Source organism: Rhizophagus irregularis, chromosome 3, assembly GCF_026210795.1.
Source record: "Rhizophagus irregularis chromosome 3, complete sequence".
NCBI classification, from domain to species: domain Eukaryota; kingdom Fungi; phylum Glomeromycota; class Glomeromycetes; order Glomerales; family Glomeraceae; genus Rhizophagus; species Rhizophagus irregularis.
Genome location: NC_089431.1, coordinates 4,699,137 through 4,722,532, shown reverse-complemented (window position 1 = coordinate 4,722,532; position 23,396 = coordinate 4,699,137). Strand labels below are relative to the sequence as shown.

At 23.9% G+C, this 23,396-nt stretch overlaps 5 protein-coding genes across 5 annotated transcripts; 2 read left to right on the top strand and 3 right to left on the bottom strand.

Annotated features, from left to right (window-relative positions):
* Window positions 1–2,132: 2,132 nt before the first annotated feature.
* OCT59_021160 (uncharacterized protein) lies at window positions 2,133–2,483 on the bottom strand (the record flags this gene model as incomplete). Its single annotated transcript, XM_025312143.1, has 1 exon — window positions 2,133–2,483. One exon carries the CDS (start codon window positions 2,481–2,483, stop codon window positions 2,133–2,135), a length of 351 nt encoding a protein of 116 aa, XP_025164875.1.
* Window positions 2,484–5,017: 2,534 nt separating this feature from the next.
* Window positions 5,018–7,725, bottom strand: OCT59_021159 (uncharacterized protein; the record flags this gene model as incomplete). Its single annotated transcript, XM_025322965.2, has 3 exons — window positions 5,018–6,915; window positions 7,234–7,462; window positions 7,537–7,725. 3 exons carry the CDS (start codon window positions 7,723–7,725, stop codon window positions 5,018–5,020), a joined length of 2,316 nt encoding a protein of 771 aa, XP_025164874.2.
* Window positions 7,726–13,061: 5,336 nt separating this feature from the next.
* On the bottom strand, window positions 13,062–13,262 carry OCT59_021158 (uncharacterized protein; the record flags this gene model as incomplete). The annotated part of the gene is made up of 1 exon (XM_066149668.1): window positions 13,062–13,262. One exon carries the CDS (start codon window positions 13,260–13,262, stop codon window positions 13,062–13,064), a length of 201 nt encoding a protein of 66 aa, XP_065990553.1.
* A 288-nt stretch (window positions 13,263–13,550) lies between these two features.
* On the top strand, window positions 13,551–15,265 carry OCT59_021157 (uncharacterized protein; the record flags this gene model as incomplete). Its single annotated transcript, XM_025322963.2, has 2 exons — window positions 13,551–13,807; window positions 13,893–15,265. 2 exons carry the CDS (start codon window positions 13,551–13,553, stop codon window positions 15,184–15,186), a joined length of 1,551 nt encoding a protein of 516 aa, XP_025164872.2. The 3' UTR covers window positions 15,187–15,265.
* Window positions 15,266–19,181: 3,916 nt separating this feature from the next.
* On the top strand, window positions 19,182–22,886 carry OCT59_021156 (uncharacterized protein; the record flags this gene model as incomplete). Its single annotated transcript, XM_066149667.1, has 1 exon — window positions 19,182–22,886. The coding sequence occupies one exon, from the start codon at window positions 19,182–19,184 to the stop codon at window positions 22,884–22,886; it is 3,705 nt and encodes a 1,234-aa protein (XP_065990552.1).
* Between the last annotated feature and the right edge of the window lie 510 nt (window positions 22,887–23,396).

Below are 23,396 nucleotides of genomic sequence, written 5' to 3'. Positions count from 1 at the left end.
GCACCAGGATCAATGAACTTACACAAAGAATATTTTGGAGCATGAAGAAAAATATTAGATTCTTTGTTAAATTTCAGTGATAAATGAAAATGATCGGCATCTCTTAATGACATAATCTATGATAGAAATCCGTAATAAATTTGACGGATACATATATTATACATAATACAATTCAAATTAGTTTATACAGGGTAACCTAAATATTACCAAAATTTTTAATATAAAGATTGCTCTGCAGTTATCACTTTTATTTTTGACAAATATTTACGGTCAGTGACAAAAGCTTGCACGTGACTTCTTAAATTCTGGCCCGAAAATAATTTGGCCAGAATTAAGATCAGTGATATCTGTGCAGCTGGCGCAGCTTAAATTTCCGCGCATCACCGGCGCATGTGAAAATAGAGATAGGCGATATTGCACTAAGAGCACTTCATAGGTTGCGCACAACACTTTTGTGAACAATGTGCGCTCTGCACATATAAAAATGATCTGAATTTCATTCCAACACCGATTAAATTCAGAACAACCATTATTAAGTCTGAGGTTGCCCTATAAAAAATAAGTGTCCGGAATTGTCCAGAAATTGTCCTGAAAATTTGTCTAAAATAATTGTCCAGAAAATGTCCAGAAAATGCCAGGTACCATGTCCGGAAATTGTTCTGAAAACACACTCGTTTCCGGACACTCATTTTGTCCAGAATTTGTCCGGAAATTGACCTGAAATATTTTTTCATAAAATTTGGCACAAAAAGATGATCAACAGGTGACCATTATAATTGCTTTTAACTTAAAGTTTTATATCATAAATATATAGTATTTTTGCCTGCTCAGCAAATTTAATTAGTATGACAAAGAAGGTTATGAATGTCAGTCTTGTGCTTTTTGCATTTTTTTACAAAATTAATTTATCCTTTTTTGGAAGTAGCGTCCAGAATTTGTCCAGAATTTTTTCATGTCCGGAATTTGTCCAGTTCAAATTATCTGAATTTTTACTATGTCCGGAATTTGTCCAAAATTTTATACTGGACAAATTCTGCATATATTCTGGACAAAGTCCGGATATGTCAAAATTTTAGGTATCAAATTTGTAGCAAAAAATAGACATTTTCCGGACAATTTCTGGACATGCCAGATTTATTCTGGACAATTTCCAGACATTTTCGTAGACATTTTCCGGACATTTATTTTTTATAGGGTTGTGTTATTCTACACTGTCGCGTGGCAGACACCAGGACATTCGTATCACCTTGCGTAGAATTATGTAGTCCTTCGTTGCACTTGGGCTTTATTATTAAATGAGATGCACTTAAACAAAATAAGGTAAGTAATAAAAAGATTTCCAAATAAACATGTAAACGTGAAATTTTTTTTGCATTACTTATTAAATTTATCTTACAAAGTGAAATAATAGATTTCAATGATTGAAGCTCAACGTTCTTAAGTTACGAAAGATAGTTAATAAAAAAATGAAATGTTAATTGAACTTTTTAAAAATTCTGAATTGTAGTATGGCAGCAACTAGATGGTTAAACCATTTAATTTTTGCACTCTGTAAGCTGAAATTCTTCATAGTGACTGGCATCACTATTTTCAACAGAATTTAAGTACTTCACTGCGTTTCTTTATTAATGATACATATTAATTTTTGAAATACTTAGAACCGCAGACCTCGAGTATCATTGGCTCTATAGCAAAGGGTAATCTAGTCTAAATATAACGGACTATATGCTATAATATGTATGGTCACGCAATGTTAAGATCCTAATAAATAAAACTCCTGTTATCCAGATTCAACAAATAAAATGAAACCTAACTAAAGAAGACAAAAAAAAACAAAATATCTTATAAGAAACAGAACATCACTAAAAACAAAACTCAAACGTTACAGGAGGGAATTTGCTATAAGACTGAAACTTAAACTGAAAAATCAGATGGAGCCCGAAAGCCTTACGTTCAGTAGCAATCATCCCAACTTTTATTTCTTGTAGGACGAAATGTGATGGGAGGAAAAGTTAGTAATAAATTCTCTCATTCCCCTCGCTACTTAAATAAAAATTTTTTTTTATCAGAATATTTTATACATGGAATCACGTGACTTCTATTGCAATTAACGATCTATTCATTGCTGTTCCTCACTTCTTCGCTTTTTGCCACTTGCTAACTTCCTCTCTTTTCTGTTCTAATCGTTCCAAGAGTCTTTGCAAGTATTGCTCTCTATTCTCAGGAGATGTCATCCGCATTGTCCTCGCAGATGGACTCTCTTTCTTTGGTCTTTTATCACCTGTCTCTTTCTTATCTGTCAGGCGATTCTCGTTCTTGAGCCATTTTGTGAAATCTTCATTTAGCGTGGCGTATTCACTCAAAATATTACTTTGTTCTGCCAAATTGATGATTTTGCGACCCAACCACAAGAAATTATTCATTTTCATCGCCCAATTCTTCATTGCTTCGTTATCTTTAGCTCCTTCTTTATGTATGCTCATATCTGCCTACGTTAAAAACTATTCTATTTAAACTTTGTAATATTTTATTTATATGTTTTTAATGTTCATAATAAATCTAATATTAATGATATTATTAAAAATATGTGATATATTCATGTGATTACCAAAAATACTCTGTAACATTTTTATTGCAAACTTTTTACATTAATGGTGGTGTTTCATTTTTTTAGATTTTTAATTCTTTCATTAATATACTTATTAGAATTTATAGTGTAAATGTAAGGTAACATATTTAGAATTTAGATAATTAAATTAGATTAAATACTAAAAAGTCCATTCACATAACATTCATATACATTGCCTTTAATAAACCTATTACATGACAAGTCAATTAAAAGGACTATGTGAAATAATTTTTTTTCCTCCAAGATGTTATTATAGCAATGTGCTATTGTAATAAAATTGATAGAAATTCTTTCAAAAACAAGTAATTACTATAGCCATTTTATTAAGCAAGATTATAAAGATAATAAATTAAACCTGTCAAACATGGCTTATATTTATATAAAAATTATAGAATTATATATGATAAACTATTTTTTTTTTAGAAATTTTATGACAATGCTAAACAATACCATACAATTATTATATATAGTAGAAATTAAGATTTGTTGATTACTATTTTGTGTTATCAAAATTTGTGAGTGGATATTATAACAAAAATAAAGGTATATTTCTGCTCCCTTAATTTCACATTCTCAATACAACTTTTCTTGTCATTTTAAACTCTTGCTTTCTTAAATAAGTTTTATTATGGACATATAAGGAACAGTTTTTTTCCTGCACCAATATTGTTTTGATTTAAAAGTATGCTACTTATTATATTGACTTACTTTGGCAACAATTATAATACTATAGAATTATATATATATAGTATAAATAAGAAATTTTTTGTTATTGTCAATTTCTTCTATATAGGCTAGAAATTTTTATATTCAAAATTTTTATATAGTCAATTGACATTCTTTACATGGAAATTTAGAGAATTTTGAAAATTCTGAATTTATTAATTTTATTTTATCATCAAAATATAATTAATTACTTTTAAAATTTTAGCTCTTAAATGATAATTTCTAAACTTACAATTGACAAGAGTCTATACTCTACATTTATAATGATAATTTATAATTATATAAAATTTAATTTTCATCTATAAACTATAAAAGCTGTAGACAGTTTTGAATAAATTTAAATTTATAAAAATTATATATGTTTATATTAGAATAAGAGATTTAAATATTTGAATTTATCTTTAATTTTTACTTTTGTAGTGTAATTAAGTTATGTCGTTTACTTAATGTAATTGTTGCAGTATCTTGAGATCAGGGAATCTTTGGATTGCAGCTTAAACGATTATCAATTTCAATTGCTATTTGACCACATACTTTATATATGTCACTTGGTATTTAAACAATCTCAAGTCAAGATAGTGCATTCTATCTGGGATTATCGCTAAAAAATATATATCCAGTGTAGCTGATCTAGTAAATTTACCAAGCCTTACAAAATTTCTAGTTATAATGGTTCAATTTAAGTCACAGGTACATAAATCGCTATTTATCCTAATAATATAAAGTAATCCATAACAGATAACCTTGAATATCATACATAGGGACTAATAATAAACTTATTTATTATTTGATAATATATAGTGTGGATCTTGCCTTCAAGCATATGATATCAAATTATATTGCTATATCTTTAGTATTTTTATACAATTAAATGTTCCTTTCATTCTTTGTGGATTTCAAAATCATCTTTCAAAACTCTTTTAAAGTTGTATATGCTTGCTTTTCTTACTTCTATTTATTTTCAAATATATTTTTCCCAATTTATTAAGCTCTTGTAAAATTTTTCTCTTAATAGTTTTGCAATCTGCCTTGCTAGTGTTATAATACCAAAATATGAGAGAAATTGCTTTTTTACCAATTATTTAGCACTTGCAGATATTATATATTTTTATAATTATAATATGTAAAAACACTATAAATCGATAATGGTAATTACAATTTTATTATTAGTGAATATTCATAAATATTTTAATTGGATATTTTACTAGTTCAGCTAATAAATTTTCATCTTTTATATTTTGAATTAAATTAATAAATCATATTACTATTATTTTTTTTTTTGGATAATAAATCACTTCTTCCTAAACTAAGATATACAATATTATTTAATCAATGCTCAAAAGTTTTGCTTATTTAGTATTCTTATATATTGTATATATAGTTTTATTTGTTTTTAATTTAAATATAAGTATAACATTTAAAATATATAATGGTTATTTAAATGAACTCCCAAAAAAGTTTATGATCCTTTATTGAAACCTTTTGACAAACAAAACAAAAAAATATAAAAATACAGTTATAATTTAATAAAAAGAAAAACTCAAAATTTCTAAAACTATATATTTTCTTTCATTAAAAATCTGAGTGCTATAGTGTTCTAGAATATATATTCATATATTTTGTTAAATACTATACCTATTTCATTTCAATGAATCAATATATCTAAACTGTTGCTAGATTTTTTAATTCATTTTTTTCTTGGTTCAATTCTAATTTCAATTCATTCAAATTCTTTCTCAATGAATTTATATCTTCTTCCATCATATTAGAATTTAATTGAATTCTGGTTCCTTCCTGAGAATTAGTAGCAAATTTAAAAATTTTGTATTTATCAAGATTGAAAAAATTCAACTTAAGAATATTCTCAATCATGAGGCTAACTTCCAGCTCTTTATTTTCCTGAACAACATTCTTTAAAAAATAATAATCTTTGTTCAGCTCTAATAATCCATCATTATATTTTACAAGAATACTTTGAAATTCTTTAGTATATTTGTCAGTCAATTTAGAGGTTTTTAAATCTCTGATAGAACTAATAGTATTTCTTTCCTTATTAATGGAGCTTTCTAGATGATTACAACAATTTTGTAGTTTTTTAATAGCTTCTTCTCGTAAGGTTAGGAAATCACCCTTAACTTTCAGAAAATTGTTGACTTGACTGATAATCAGTTTTTTTCTATTGGCATCATAAGAATCTGAGGTTCTTGATAATTCTTGCTGGAGTTCATTCATCTCTTTTTGTTTAGCTTCTTTTTCTTTATGAATTTCCTTAGTATTTTCTCCACTAGTTAATTTATTTAATAATTCCTTCTCAATTTTATTCAATTCTTTTACTTTGTCTTTTAGCTGCTTAATACGTTCTTGATCAAGAGTAACAAGTTTCTTTTCTAATTCATTTATTTTATCATCTTTTATCTGTAAAGCTTGAGTTAATTGCATTTTGATTTGTTCTTCAATAATCAATTTTTGTTCCAATTGAGCAATTTCTTTTTCCAACTTGGTTTTCAATTTAGTTGTAAGCTTTTGTTCTTGTGAAAGACCTTTTACCATATTGTGCAACCTGATCTTTTCTTGTTCTATCTGTTCACAATTAACTTGGGACTGACTTAGTTTATTTTCTAATTGCTCTTTTTGTTCAGTTAAGCTTTCTTGCTGAGATTTTAATTCTTGAATATTAACTTCTGTTTGAATTAATTTTTCTTGTAAATCAAATTTTTCTTGCTTTAACTGACTAACTTGAACTTGAATTTGCTGGTTAGTCTGTTTATTTTGTTCCAATTGTTTAGTTAAATTATCAATTAAGAATTGCATTTCATTTTGCAGGTCAATGATTTGGGTTTGTAAAACATTTTCTTTTTCTGCAAATTTTTTAATTTGTATAGCTAAATTAAGCCTCAAATTTTGATTATTTTGTTCAAATTTAAAATTCTTTTGTTGTAAATCAACTAATTCATTTTCTAACTTAAAATTTTCTTCCTCTATTTGAATTAATTGATTTTTAAATTGATCTTGCTGAGATTTTAATTCTTGAATAATGGCTTCTGTTTGGACTAATTTATCTTGCAAATTATTTTTTTCTTGATTTAACTGACTGTTTTGTTTTAACTGTTCAGTCAGCTTACCATCTAAAGCTTGCTTTTCACTTTGCAAGTTTTTAATTTGGATTTGTAAAGTGTTTTCTTTTTTTGCAAATTCTTCATTTTGTAAAGTTGAGTTTTGTTGTAAATTAACTAATTCCATTTGAATATTATAAGAACTTTGATAATTTTGTTTTGATTCAAAAAATCCTTGAGTGCCTTCTAGAATTTCATTTAGTTCTTTACTAGTAAAATCAAATAAATGACTTGTTGAGTATGCTTTTGGATGAGATTTTACAATAAGGTTATTATGCTCAATTGGTGCATTTATAAATTCCATAATATTGTTTATTAATTCTTCATTAATAATATCTTTAATTTTCTTATTCTCAGGACGAAAAATCCAATTTTTAATAATTTTTAAAACTTCTTTAGAAGATGGCCTTTTTAATGGATCTTCATCCCAGCATTTTGTCATTAAATCTATATAGCATAGTGGAGTATTTTCAATAATTTCAGGACGTTTGCCTTTACAAATACTTAAAGCAAGTTGAAGATCATGTGCTTTATCATTAAATGGTGGAATTTCAGATGTAAATTCCCACATAATTATAGAAAAACTATATATATCACTAGCTTGAGTATAAGGTTGACCTCTTAAAATTTCAGGTGCTATAAATGGTAAAACTCCATAAATATTATTTTCTTTTAAAATAGATTTTGCAAGTTGATATAATCCTAAATAATCACTAATAAGAATTCCATATATATTTCCTGTATATTCGTTACATAAAATATTACCATTATGAAAGTTATAATGAATAAGATCTTTTTCATGAATATAATTAAGACCCTTAATAATTTGATATAAACAAAATAATTTTTGTTTCCAATTTTTTGTTATTTCTGTTAAACATCTTTTTAAACTGCCTTTATTTGTATACTCCATTACTAATACATAATCCAAAGTATCTGGATCTTTTGTAAATCCATATATTTCAATAATTTCATTTGAATTAATAATTTTCCGCTATAAAGAAATAATATTTAGTTAATTAGTATAACAAATTATAAATATTAAAAAAGAATTATATTTAATCATACTTCATTTAGTAATTCATTTAAACCTTCATCTGAATTATTAAGATAATCAAAATATTTAAGAATTACTTCAATAATATCATATTTAGCTTTATATATAGTACCAAATTCTCCTTTATCAAAATATTCAATATTTTCAAATTTATCATAAGGAATCCATTTTAATTTATTTTTAAAAATAAATTGATCCATAATTTCACTTCCACTAGTACCAAATCTTTAAATATAAAAATAAATTTATATTAAAAATTAAGGTTTAAAATAAAATTTACGATTAAAAATTTAAATATTAAACAATAATAATTATACTTACTCTAAATAAAATTATAAGATTTTAATATAATAAATATTTAATTAATTTAAATTTTAAATAAATAGTACCGTATACTTCCGAAATTGAGCACCCTTTTTTTGACCGTAATGCTGGCAAGCAACAGCATAACGTAGGCCAAAAATTTCATAATTCTGGCCAGGTGCTTATTTTCGGGGGTGCTTAATATCGGAAGTATACGGTATATAATAACTTATGACTTACCAACTAAATAAATTACCAAAATTTTTAAAAAGATTGTATAATAAATTAAATATAAAAAATATAGATATTAAATTTTCTAACTATCACCGGGGTGATGATCACTGGTGACTGAAATTATGACGATCGACCAGCATTAAAAAATATAGTGCCGGTAAAAATTGATAATTCTGGCCAACGGTGATGATTATCCCCGGATAAATATAATAAATTACATACAATCTAAAATATTTGAATGATTTTTTAAATAAAGGACTTAGTTAGTTTAAATTATATGTAGACATTACTATATAAATATAATAAATAACTTACGATTTAAAATATTTTAAATAAGAATTTAGTTAGTTTAAATTGTATGTAAATATTTATAAATATAATAATTTACTTACGATCTAAAATATTGAATAATTTTTAAATAGAATTCAGTTAGTTTAAATTATATGTAGTTATTATATAAATATAATAGATTTAAATAAATAACTCATGACTTACCAACTAAAGGAAATTACAAAATAATTTTTTAAATAAAGAATTTAGTTAGTTTAAATTATATGTAAATATTATATAAATATAATAAATTACTTACAATCTAAAATATTTGAATAATTTTTAAATAAAGAATTTAGTTAGTTTAAATTATATGTAAACATTATATAAATATAATAGAATTAAATAAATAACTTATATCTTACCAACTAATTACAAAATAATTTTTTAAATAAGGAATTTAGTTAGTTTAAATTATATGTAAATATTATATAAATAATAAATTACTTACAATCTAAAATATTTGAATAATTTTTTAAATAAGGAATTTAATTAGTTTAAATTATATGTAAATTTTATATAAATGTAATAAATTACTTACAATCTAAAATATTTGAATAATTTTTAAATAAAGAATTAGTTAGTTTAAATTATATGTAAACATTATATAAATATAATAAATCACTTACAGTCTAAAATATTTGAATAATTTTTTAAATAAAGAATTTAGTTAGTTTAAATTATATTTAAATATTATATAAATATAATAAATTACTTACAATCTAAAATATTGTAATGAATTTTTAAATTATATGTAAATATTATAATAATTATATAAATATATTAATAGAATTAAATAAATAACATACTCCCTATATTATTAAATAAATAATTTTTTAAATAAAAGAATTTAGTTAGTTTATATTATATGTAAATATTATATAAATATAATAGAATTAAAAACGACATACTGCCTATATTATTAAATAAATAATTTTTTAAATAAAGAATTTAGTTAGTTTAAATTATATGTAAACATAATACAAATATAATAGAATTAAATAAATAACATACTGCCTATATTATTAAATAAATAATTTTTTAAATAAAGAATTTAGTTAGTTTAAATTATATGTAAATATTATATAGATATAATAGAATTAAATAAATAACTTATATCTTACCAACTAAAGAAATTACAAAATAATTTTTTAAATAAAGAATTTAGTTAGTCTAAATTATATTTAAATATTATATAAATATAATAATAAATTACTTACAATATAAAACATTTGAATAATATTTTAAATAAAAAATTTAATCAGTTTAAATTATATGTAAATATTATATAAATATACTAATAAATTACTTACAAGCTAATATATTTGAATAATTTTTTAAATAAAGAATTTAATTAGTAGTTTAAATTATGTGAAGCTATTATATAAATATAATAAATTACTTACAATCTAAAATATTTAATTTTATATATAGAATTTAGTTAGTTTAAATTATATGTAATATTATATAAATATAATAAATTACCTACAATCTAAAATATTTGATATAGAATTTAGTTAGTTTAAATTATATGTTATGTAAATATTATAAATATGATAATAAATCACTTACGATCTAAAATATTTGAATAATTTTTAAATAAAGAATTTAGTTAGTTTAAATTATATGTAAATATTATATAAATATAATAGAATTAAATAAATGACATACTAGCTATATTATTAAATAAATAATTTTTTAAATAAAGAATTTGGTTAGTTTAAAATATATGTATACATTATATAAATATAATAGAATTAAATAAATAACTTATAACTTACTAACTAAAAGAAATTACAAAATAATTTAAATAAAGAATTTAGTTAGTTTAAATTATATGTAAATATTATATAATATAATAAATTACTTACGATCTAAAATATTTGAATATTTTTTTAAGTTAAGAATTTGTTAGTTTAAATTTACGTAAATATTATATAAATATAAAAATAACATACTCGCTATATTATTAAATAAATAATTTTTTAGATAAAGAATTTAGTTAGTTTAAATTATACGTAAACATCATATAAATATAATAGAATTAAATAAATAACTTATAACTTACCAACTAAAAGAAATATAAAATAATTTTTTAAATAAAGAATTTAGTTAAATTATATGTATAAATATAATAGATTAAATAAATAACTTACACCCTGTAGCATTATTAATTAATAATAATTATAAAGTAAAGTAATTATAATCAATTAGAAAAAATATTATAATTATTAAGTATATACAGTAACTTACAATCTAATTATTTAAATAAATAATATTATTAATTTAAATTATATTTAATACTTTTAAATTAATATAAAATTAAATACTTACTTTCTATAATATTAATAATTATTAAACAATTATATTAATAGAAAATTTAGTTATTTAAAATATCATGTAAAATACAATAAAAAAAATAGCTAATAACTACCAACTATAATAATATTAGTAATATTAAAATAAATTATTTGGTTATATAAAATAAAAGAAGTAATTTAATTATCATTCCGATTATAGGATAACCTATTACTTACGAGCTAATATAGTAAAATAATTTTTAGAAATAGTTTAAAAAATTTAAATTATATTTTTATAATTTACAAGCTGTTAATAATTTTCTTACCTTTATCTTTCTCAATTTTTGAAACTAGTTTCATTATATTACAAATTTGGTTTGAAAAAAATTTTAGAGCAATTTCAATTTGTATTAGATATCTATATTCATATTATATGCTTTTACCTTTATCATTACTTTGAGCCATTACTAAATAATTTTATTGAAATTCTTTTTAAAAAAAAAATAGGGTAAATACATTTAAACGCCCTTTATTCGAATATATATAGAAGTTTGTGTAATATTATTTATGCAAAATGAAGATACCAATTTTCATTTTCATCACTAAATTATAAAAATACAACTTTCTTGTTGATCATGAGTTAAACCTTTAAAACTAATACATTTTATTTATACATTTTGATATATTTTATTACATACTTATATTATGTTCATATTAGCTTAACTTTACAACAAGAATATATCATCCGAATATCAACAGTAAGGGAATTATGAGCCTGAATATTCTAGAACCAAACAATGTTTACTATTTCAAAATGTAAATTTGCTACAACATTGTTGCAATTCTTTTATAAATAACTTAATAACCTTTTATTATTCAAGTGCTAGAGTCAATTTATTCATTGTTAGAACTGGGTACTATATTTACTACATTTATTTTATTTATCTTCCCGCTTATTATTATTTATAGCATTTCAATTATTAAAATCATATTTCTTTTATTAATATTAGACGCACCATTACATGGAATTGCTCGTGTGTATAAAATAATCGTAACATTTATATTTTCTTTATCAGCAAAAAATAATTAAAATTCTCTTTCTTTAAATTTAGCCATTCATTTACAAACAATAATAGGTTTATCAAGAACCTTACAGCCTGGACCATTTTTATGGTGATGTTCACGAGTAGTGTGAACTATTTTTGGTGAAACCTAAGTGAGATTTTGTATTTAGTTATATTTCTTTATTTATTATGTATTATACAATTATAATTTATCATACCTGTAGATTTTTCATGATAAAATTTGAATTTTTCCATTTGAACCATTAGGATTGGCATCAAGACTTTCACATAATGAATACCAAAAATCATTTGCAGTGTCTTTTAATTTTCAAATTCATCATTTCTAATTGTTGAATTTAGCGTAGTATTCAAAAATCCATTTGAAAACAAATCACTATCACCTTTAGGATCCTTAGCACGATTCCAAAATTCCATCTATGGGATATTTTTTAATTAGATAGTGAATAAATAATGTAATATTTTTTATAATAATACTTATATCAGATACGTCCCTTTCAAATGGAGTAATATTTTTAAATCCAATTGCTTCAAGTATTACTCTCCATGCCCAAAGTTCATGAATGTTAATTCATGATCATCATTATAAACATCATGAATAAAGCTTTTTATTTCAATAATAGTACTTTTTTGATTATACGAACAACTTAAAGTATGATACCAAAGTTAATCATTTCTGGGTACATGCTTTTTTAGGTATAATTTGAACATGTATTGCATGATTCTTTCATTATTCCAATCATCAAGGGTGCAGGTCTTAGAAATAGTCTTTCATAACATTCTTTAAATTTAAATCGCACAAGTGGATGATTAATTCCAAAAAGATTGATCCATTACAATTCTGCAATAATTGGGTTTGATTCCAAACTGAAGAAGCTGTTACGTCTTGAAATTGGTTTACTATTTAACCATCTTGAAAAATACTAATTGAAAATAATCCTTCCTTGATCTTCTGTCATATTACACTTTGTTTTTGTTTATATTAATACATAAAACTAGTTGCAAACCCTTCGTAATATTATTATCTGGAATAGATGATATAATAATTGTAATATTATATAAACAAATTGTAAAAGGATGGAAATCCACATTATTGAGCATTTGTTGAATCATGTAAGAATCATGAAAACCTAACATTGTTGCTCCCAGATATTTTGTTTTATTTTTATTACCAAATACACATCCATAAATGGTGTAAATAGCAGCAGAAGAACTAGATAAAACTCCACTATTAATTCCTTCCCTTCACAAATAAACCTGGTGTATTTGGATTTTCCAAGTTGCAAACTATTCTAATAATGAAGTGTTATTGATTGAGTTTAAAGCAACTTGAAAGCCAAGTCTTATTGGAATAGCATGGGTATTAGAATCTTGAATTTGGGAATCAGAATAATACCACCAATCTTGTGAAAAAAGACCATAATGAGGTTCTGCCACCAGGTTACCAATAGCAACAAGTTTTCCGGGAGTAAAGTGTCCTTTTGACATTTTTGAAAATTGAGAACGTGAGATTCAGAACGTTTTCATTTTAATTATAAATCATAGCCCCGCAATTGTTACACAATATTTCTACCCATCACATGAGGATCAGCAAATAATTGCGTAAGTGGAATTAAATTTGCGATTTAATGCTTTATGAGTTAGTTTGTGGAACGTATGATCCCTGTTGCACATTAAGTTACTATACGGAGGTAATTTAACCGATCAATTTTGTTCAAAAAAAAAGCTCGGAAGTTTGAACAAATTTTTTCCTCACCCTTTCCTTTCAAGATTATAATGGCTGATAATAAATTTTTACCGAAATTATCACAAAATTTACTTGAAATTTTAAATGATGAAGAATTTTATGATATTACAATTGAAGTTGGCAGTGACCCTTATGTTAAAGTATTTCGTGCCCATATAGTTATTTTAAATTATCGTTCTCCTTATTTGCGTAGAATTTTATCAACTAATAAAAAGAAAAATGATGGAATTTTGACAAATATTAAATTACCAAATATTTCACCTGAATTTTTTCATGTATTATTAAGGTACAAGAGTTTTATATTTTATTCTTTTTTGCGTTAACTTGTGTATGTATATATTTTTAATTACAAACAACTAATTCTTTTTCAGATATATTTATGGGGGAAAACTTTCTTTGGAAGAATATGATATTTCAGATATCATTAAAATCTTGGTTATTGCTAACGAACTTAACCTTCAAGAGTTAATTCCTTATATAGAATCTTTTTTAATTAAAAACAGAACAAACTGGTTGGAACAAAATTTTGAATTAATATATCAGACAAGTTTTGAAAACGATTCTTTCTTAGAACTTCAAAAATATTGTACTGATTTAATTTATAAAGAACCAGAAAAGAGATTTAATTCTCCAAATTTTTCTACAATTCCGGAAAGACTTCTAATCACGCTTATCCAAAATGATAATCTTCAAATGAAAGAAATTCAAGTATGGGAATATGTAATTAAATGGGGACTCGCTCAAAATCCAGGACTTCCTTCTGATCCTACAAATTTTTCAAAGGATGATTTCAATACTTTAAAAAACACCTTACAACAATGTATTCCTTTCATTAGATTTCATAATTTAAATTCAATAGAATTTTCAAAGAAGGTATTGCCTTATAAAAAAATTTTATCAAAGGAATCATATAAAGAATTATTAAATCATTTTTTGGAAAACGACATCAAGGAATCATTACCTCGTATATCTGTTCCAAAACAAAAATCTACATTAGATATTGCTAGGGTTACAAACAGTGATAAAGAGTCACAAAAATATGTATCATTGGCATCAGGTACATCTACGAGACGATTAATGGGACATGATAATAATAAGCAAAATGTTTCAACTAACAAGATTAAAAATATTGATTCTAAGATAATTACACCTCAACATGCTGGAATAATTTCAAAATGGATTGATAGACTAGAAATTACAGACAAGCCGACTACTTCCTATGAATTCAAATTATTATATCGTGATTCTCGTGATGGATCTAGTGGGGCGTTTAACAGGTTTAAAAAGTTCCATGAAATTTGTGTAGATCAACCTCATACTGTAACATTAGTTAAAGCTGAAGGTAATAACGAAATTCTTGGAGGATATAATCCTATTGAATGGAAATTTGATGGTAATTATGGTGTTACTAAGGATAGTTTTATATTCTCATTTAATAATGGTGATATTGAAGATTACATTTTAAGTCGCGTAAAGAATGAAAAGAAAGCTATAAGTAAGATCGATAGATATAGTATAGGTCCATCATTTGGTGATGGCGACCTGAGTTTATACCAAGTTTATACTTATTTAGGAATCAATTGTAAACTTAGAACTTATGAAAAACTGATCAGCAAAGCCGATTATTCAGGCTTTTTAGAAATTGAAATATTTAAAATTGAGTAAAATGGTCTGTTGATTTTGTAATAAATATCGAATATTTTATTAATAAAAAAAAAAGTTATATTTCAATATCTTGATATAAAAAAAAATCTGTATATTTATCCTGATAAAAAAAAATTATATAATTATTTTTTATATATGGAGCAATTGTATTTACGTAGTACACGTCAAATGCATGTATCAATTGCGTAAGTGGAAGAATATAAAGCATTAAATCAATCTAAAGGCTAACCGGTTTATTTAAATGATCGGAAATTGTACTGGCTCAACTATCAAGTCGTAAGGATAAATTTAATTACTTAAACGCTAAGTTTGTTTGTGGAACTGATCTTTGTTACACATCTGATCTGCATTTACGGAGGTAATTTTAACCGGTGGTGTCGTGGTGAACCTTTCAAGATTATAATGGTTGATAATAAACTTTTGCCGAAATTATCAAAATTTACTTGAAATTTTAGATGATGAAGAATATTATGATATTACAATTGAAGTTGGTAGTGACCCTTATGTGAAAGTATTTCGTGCCCATATGGTTATTTTAAATTATCGATCTCCTTATTTGCGTAGAATTTTATCAACTAATAAAAGACAAATGTTTGAATTTTAACACATTAATTACCAAATATTTCACCCGATTTTTTTCACATATTATTAAGGTACAAAGTGATTTTTTTTTTCAGATATATTTATGAGGAAGACTTTCTTTGGAAGAATATGATATTTCAGATATCATTTAAAATCTTGGTTATTACTAATGAACCTAGCTAATTGAAAAACAAAAAAAAACTGGATGGAACAAAATTTTGAATTAGTATATCAGATAAGCTTTAGAAACGATTCTTTCCCAGAACTTTAAAAATATTGTACTGATTTCATTTCTAAAGAGCCAGAAAAGATATTTAATTCTCCAAATTTTTCTACAATTCCAGAAAGACTTTTATTCACGCTTATCCAAGATGATAATTTTCAAATGAAAGAAATTGAAGTATAGGAACACGTAATTAAATGAGGACTCGCTCAAAATCCAGAACTTTCTTCTGATCCTACAAGCTTAGTTTTTAAGAGATGATTTTAATGTTTTAAAGAATACTTTACATCATTGTATACCTTTTATTAGATTTCGTAATTTAACTTCAAGGGAATTTTTGAATAAAGTAAATCTTATAAAAAAATCTTACCAAAGGAATTATATAATGATTTACTAAATTATTTTTTGAATAATGACAGCAAGGAATCATTACCCTATATATATATATCTATTTCAAAACAAAAATCTGCATTAGATATTGCAAATAGTGATAGCGAGTCACAAGAATATATATATCATTTGCATCAGGTATTATATGATAATAATTTATTGGATAAGCAAAAGATTTCAACTAACAAGATTAAATAACATTTTAAGATAATTGCATCTCAACATGTTGAAATAATTTCAAAATGGATTGATAGATTAGAAATTACGGTACAGATAAACGACTACTTCGTGATTCTCGTGATGAGAGGTTTAACAGGTTTAAAAAGTTCCATGAAATTTATATAGGTCAACCTCATACTGTAACATTGGTTAAAGTTGAAGATAGTAACGCAATTATGGTATTACTAAGGATAATTTTACATTCTCATTTGATAGTAAATATATTGAAAATTACATTTTAAGTCGCGTAAAGAATGAAAAGGAATCTAAGGAATCTATAAGTAAGAACGTTGGATATAGTAAGGGTCCATCATTTGGTAATGGTGACCTACGATTATACCAAATTTTTGGTGAAAATACAACTTATACAACTTATAAAAAACAGATCAGTAAAATTGGTTATCCAAACTCTTTAGAACTTGAAATATTTAAAATTGGTATCGATAATAAATATGGCCAAATCGGTTTAAGACTAACCATAATAATGTATTTCAAATTATGTAAAATTTTGAAAAAAATATTTTACTAGAAATTTGTGTTTTATTATTTTTGTTGATTTATAATAAATTATATAATCATATCCATTTTTTAATATTTAAAATTATTTTATAAGATACGAGTAAGATACGTGTTGATTTTCTATTTCCTATGTTAACTAATAATAATATTACGATTAACTTTTTCCCAGAATAAGCAAAAAAAATAAGAATGGTGCGTTGTGGCAGAAAATATCCTAACTCTAATCTAACTTCATCGCTTACTATCATTATATAATAGTAAAGTAAAGTTAGTATAATAATTCCATCAAAAGTATCATTATTTATGGGGTTATAACTTATAAGAACAATAATTAACAGGAAATGTTATAGCGTTCTTTATATGGCGTAAAGACTACGAAGGCATATATTGGATGTTCCATATCCCATAAATGAATAGATCGAGAAATTAAATAAACAAAGTAAACAAATTCAATATGAAGTCTTCACATGTCATTTATATGTTTAAGCGAAATTTATACTAAAATTTAAGTATCCATCTTTTAGAAAGCTTAGAAAGCCTTTGTGTATAATATTTTTATGCAAATTTCAACAGAACTAATAATTATATGCCCATTTTTATGAGTGATACCTATTTTAAATAATGCTCTTATCCGAATATTATAAAGAGGAATCTCATTTGGGAGCCGGGAGCCTCAAAGTTACATGATTGTTGATCGATAAAAAAATTTTTTGAATACCTCGACTCGTCGACCTCGGTTCTGTTTTTAAAAATGGTTAAAATGTTCCTAAGCTTAGTTAAACTCGGGATATTCTAAATTTAGAGATTGTTAATTACAATAAATAGTTATTGAATGGGGAAAGAGATATCGGTCGAAGACCAATATCCCCCAATCTAATAACTGTAAGAATACTGCGGTGACCAATAGGAATTAATGTTACTTATAATAACGTTTTCAATATTGGATGTCTCATAAAAATATCGGCTTTCATTTCGCTAAAATGTTTTTTTTACGGTATTATAAAAAATAAAATTTATGCGTGAAATACTCGTGAAATCGTGAAATATGGATTAGATTGATTATTTAATTTATCTGTTATTTAGTTAAATGTTTTTATACATTAACACTTTATATTTAAAATTATTTTAATTATTTTATAAAATTGTTTGAAAGAATTTATATTTTTTTTATGACCCTAAATAATATATTATTATACCAAAATTAGGTTACAATAAATAAGTATAGTACAGTAAATTATTAAATTCATATACAGTATAACCACCATACGTCCTCGTAAGGTCATTCTATCATTCATTACGTAAAGATGTGGCGAGGATTATACCTCTCATATAAAATAAAAATTGTGTGATGAGGTACAGTATATTTTTACACAGTCGTAACTGTAACCGCAGTAATGTTATGCAAATTCTGCGGTAGATTATGTCTTTGATTTCGTTCAAAGTTTAAAACTTTCTTGTACTGCATAATATATTACCTTAAATTCTTTTATTAAACGTCTTTATTAATTTATAAGATCCCAACAATATATAATACAATCGGTACATATACGGTTTTCAATTTTATAATTGTATTTTATTTTTATTTCGCTGGTAATAGTGTAACACCCATCCCTCCTTTTTTATACCTCTTTTGGATATTATTTCGGATATTATTATTTTACATATTTCCATTAAAATGATGTGTATTTTAATATAAAGTGCGTAGCACAAATAAATAGAGAATGCCGTGCCGAAGCCCTTACAATAAAATTATTGGTACCACAAGTTACACATCCAAGTTTTTGTCAATCCAAATAATAACTGCGTGACTGCGTCCCCTCAGCTTTTTTTTTAAACAAAAAAGGATTTTTTTTTTAACAAAGAAAAAGAAATTTTTTTTTTATTTTTACTTATTTATTTACTACTCTATTTTGAGCGATTAGTAATTAGATTGTGTTTACTTTAACGTTAACCACAACTATCTTTCGTATAATAAAAAAAAAATTTTTTTTTTTAATATTGTTCTACTTATTAATTTATTTATTTATTTATTTTCAAAAAAAAATAGAAACCCAAAAAAAAAATGACGTCAAATATTTCAAATGATGATGAAAATTTTTTAAAAGAATTTTTAAAAGAATTTTATCGTCAAATCATAAACATAGAAAATTATAAAAATTTTAAAAATACTTTAACGGAATGGATCCAAGATTATTTTAATTATAATGAAAAAGATACAAGGATTTTTTTAAAAATAATGAAAGAACATGAAGAGAATGAAAATTGGTTTTCAAGTTTAATAGGATTTTTTTATGAAAATGGTATAGGTTATGATGATGATGATAATGATAATGATGATATTTTAATATATTATTTAAAATCAATTAAAAATTATGAAAATGATGAAAATAAAAAATTAAAATCTACTTATCAATTACTTAATATTATTATTTCAAAATATTTATTATCATTTTATTATTATAAAGATATTATTTTAGATAAAAAAATTATGATTTCAAAAGAATTTAAAATTTTAGAAAATGTTCATCATGTTATGTCATATAATCAATTTGAAAATTTTAATGGATTAAAAATTAATATATGTAAAGATGAATTAATTAATATGGAAAAATATTTTGAATCTCAAGATAATAAAGATGATTTTAATGAAAATCAATTATTATTAGAAAAGAATGAATTAATAGAATTAAATAATTTAGGTTATTGTTATCAACATGGTGTAGGAAAAAAGAAAGATGAATTTAAAGCATTTGAATTTTATTTAAAATCTGCAAAAGGTGGAAATTCTAATGCACAAAATAATTTAGGTTATTGTTATCAAAATGGTATTGGAATAATTAAAGATGAAAAAAAAGCTTTTGAATGGTATTTAAAAGCTGCTAATGAAGGTGATTTACATGCTCAATATAATTTAGGTATTTGTTATCAAAATGGAATAGGAATAAATCAAGATTATAAAAATGCTTTTAAATGGTATTTAAAATCTTCTGAAAATGAATATCCTCTTGCACAATATATATTGGGTAATTGTTATTTAAATGAAATTGGAATAGAAAAAGATTTTGATAAAGTTATTTATTGGTATAGTAAAGCAGCTGAAAATGGAAATAAATCTGCACAATATAATTTAGGTAATTATTATAAAAGTGGTGAATTTGTAAAAAAAGATGAAAAAAGAGCATTTGAATATTATAAAAAATCTGCTAATCAAGAATTTTTAAATGCTCAATTTGAACTTGCTTATTGTTACGATTTTGGAATTGGAACTGAAATTAATAAATTAAAAGCATTTGAATTTTATGAAATTGCTGCTGAAAAAGATCATGTTAATGCTCAATGTAATCTTGGTATTTTATATCAAAATGGTGATATTATAAAAAATTATGAAAGATATAATAAAGCTATTTATTGGTATAATAAAGCAGCAGAGAATGGATGTAAAATAGCACAATATAATTTAGGTAATTATTATCAATTAGGGTTTATAGTTGAAAAAGATGAAGGTAAAGCATTCGAATATTATAAAAAATCTGCTGATCAAGAATATTTAGAAGCTCAATTTGAACTTGGTTATTGTTATATTAATGGAATTGGAACTGAAATTAATAAAATAAAAGCATATGAATTAATTAAAATTACTGCTGAAAAAGAATATAATATTGCATATAATAGTTTAGCGCTTTTATATGAATATGGTGATGGTATAGAAAAAGATTTAAAACAAGCATTTTATTGGTTTAATAAAGCAGCAGAAAATGGTTGTGAAATGTCTCAATATTATTTAGGAAATCATTATAAATTTGGATTAGAAGTTGAAAAAGATGAAGTTAAAGCATTTGAATATTATAAAAAATCTGCTGATAAAGATTTTTCAGATGCTCAATTTGAGCTTGGTTATTGTTATAATAATGGAATTGGTACTGAGATTAATCAAATAAAAGCATTAGAATTATATAAAATTGCTGCTGAAAATGGAAATATAAATGCACAAAACAGTATTGGTTGTTTATATGAAAAAGGTGAAGGGGTTGAAAAGAATTTGGAGGAAGCTTTTAAATGGTATAAAAAAGCAGCACAGGATGGAAATGAAGTGGCAGTATATAATTTAGCTGGTTGTTATAAATATGGAAAAGGTGTAGAAAAGGATGAAATTAAAGCATTTGAATATTATAAAAAATCTGCTGATCAAGGTTATTTAAATGCTCAATTTGAACTTGGATATTGTTATGATAGTGGAATTGGTACTGAAACTAATAAAACAAAAGCATTTGAAATTTATAAAATTGCGGCTGAAAAAAATCATACTATTGCACAATATAATCTTGGAATTTTATATAAAAATGGTAAAGGAATAGAAAAAGATTTAGAACAAACTATTTACTGGTATAATAAAGCAGCAGAAAGTGGATATGAAGTAGCAGAATATAGTTTAGGAAATTGTTATAAATCAGGAGTGGGTGTAGATAAAGATGAAATTAAAGCATTTGAATATTATAAAAAATCTGCTGATAAAGATTATTTAAATGCACAACTTGAACTTGGATATTGTTATTCTTTAGGAATTGGAACTGAAGTTAATCTTGCAAAAGCATTTGAATTGTACACTATTGCTGCTGAAAAAGATTCTAGTGTTGGCCAATATAATCTTGCAAATTTATATGTAAATGGTGAAGTAATTGAAAAAGATGAAGTTAAAGCTTTTACATTATATAAAAAATCAGCTGATCAAGGATTTTTAAATGCTCAATGTCAACTTGGTTATTGTTATGAAAAAGGAATTGGTACTGAAGTTGACAAATTTAAGGCGTTTGAATTATATAAAATTGCTGCAGATAAAGGATCATGTATTGCACAAAGTAATCTTGGAATTTTATATGAAAATGGTAAAGGTACTGTAAAAGATAAAATCAAAGCCTTTGAATATTATAATAAATCAGCTGATCAAGGATATTTAAATGCTCAATGTCAACTTGGTTATTGTTATGATAAAGGAATCGGAACTGAAATTAATAAAGCAAAAGCTTTTGAGTTATACAAAATTGCAGCTGATAAGGGAAGTATTAATGCACAAAATAATCTTGGAATCTTATATTTCTGGGGTAATAAAGCTGAAAAAGATTTGGAAAAGGCAGTTTATTGGTTACAAAAAGCAACAGAAAATGGAGATGAAGTTGCATATGATAATTTAGGTATATGTTATGAATTAGGAATAAGTGTAAATAAAAATGAAACTGACGCATTTGAATTATATAAAAAATCAGTTGAAAAGGGATATTTAAACGCGAAACTTAGTCTTGGATATTGTTATATAAAAGGAATTGGGACTGAAATTGATAAAGAAAAAGGATTTGAATTATATGATAAGATAACTGAAAAAGAAAATATAGAATTTCTTAAATCAATTTATGATAATGAAGAAAATATAATAAGTGATTTAAATCTAGTTAATTATTTGTATAAAAAATCCGCAGAAAATGATAATGATTTTGTATTATATGAACTAGGAAATATTTATGAAATAGGTAAAGGTGTTAATAAAAATCTCATTAGAGCATTTGATTATTATAAACAAGCGGCTGATAAAGGATGTGTAAACGGGAAATATAAACTAGGGTATTATTTTCTTCATGGGATTATAGTTGATATTGATAAAGAAAAGGCCTTTATGTTACTTAAAGAATCAGCTGAAGGTGGAAATGACGATGCTAAAAAAATTCTTGCACAATATGAACAAGACGAAGGTATAGAAAAAGAAATCGATTCCTAAAGAATGTGGTTAAAATTGTCAAGCATTATTACTAAATCATATCGCGTACACCATGTGATAGTTTGTTCGATGCACAATGTATTTATTCTATAAATAAAGTAAATTACGGTATATATATACAGTACAATATTACAATAAAGCTCAACAATTTAGAACTGTAATTTAATTCATAAAACTATAACTATTAATAAGAAATTCTATCGCCGACAAGTATAGTCGTAAATTTATCCAGATTCAGTGATAGTTTTTTTCATAAACATTTAACCAATTTTATTTTAAAATTATTACGTGAATTTAATTATTTTTCAATGTTTAGTCATTAAATTACGTAAATAAGAATATATAAATTAAATTTATAAATCAATTTTTTTTTTATTTTTTTTATTTTCATAATTACTTTAGCTACCAAATATTTAAAAAAAATGTTTTTAAAAAAAATAGTATTAATAAAATCTATCAGAGCGTAATAAAAATTCAATAATTTCCCGAATAAGAGAAATTTCTAAAAAG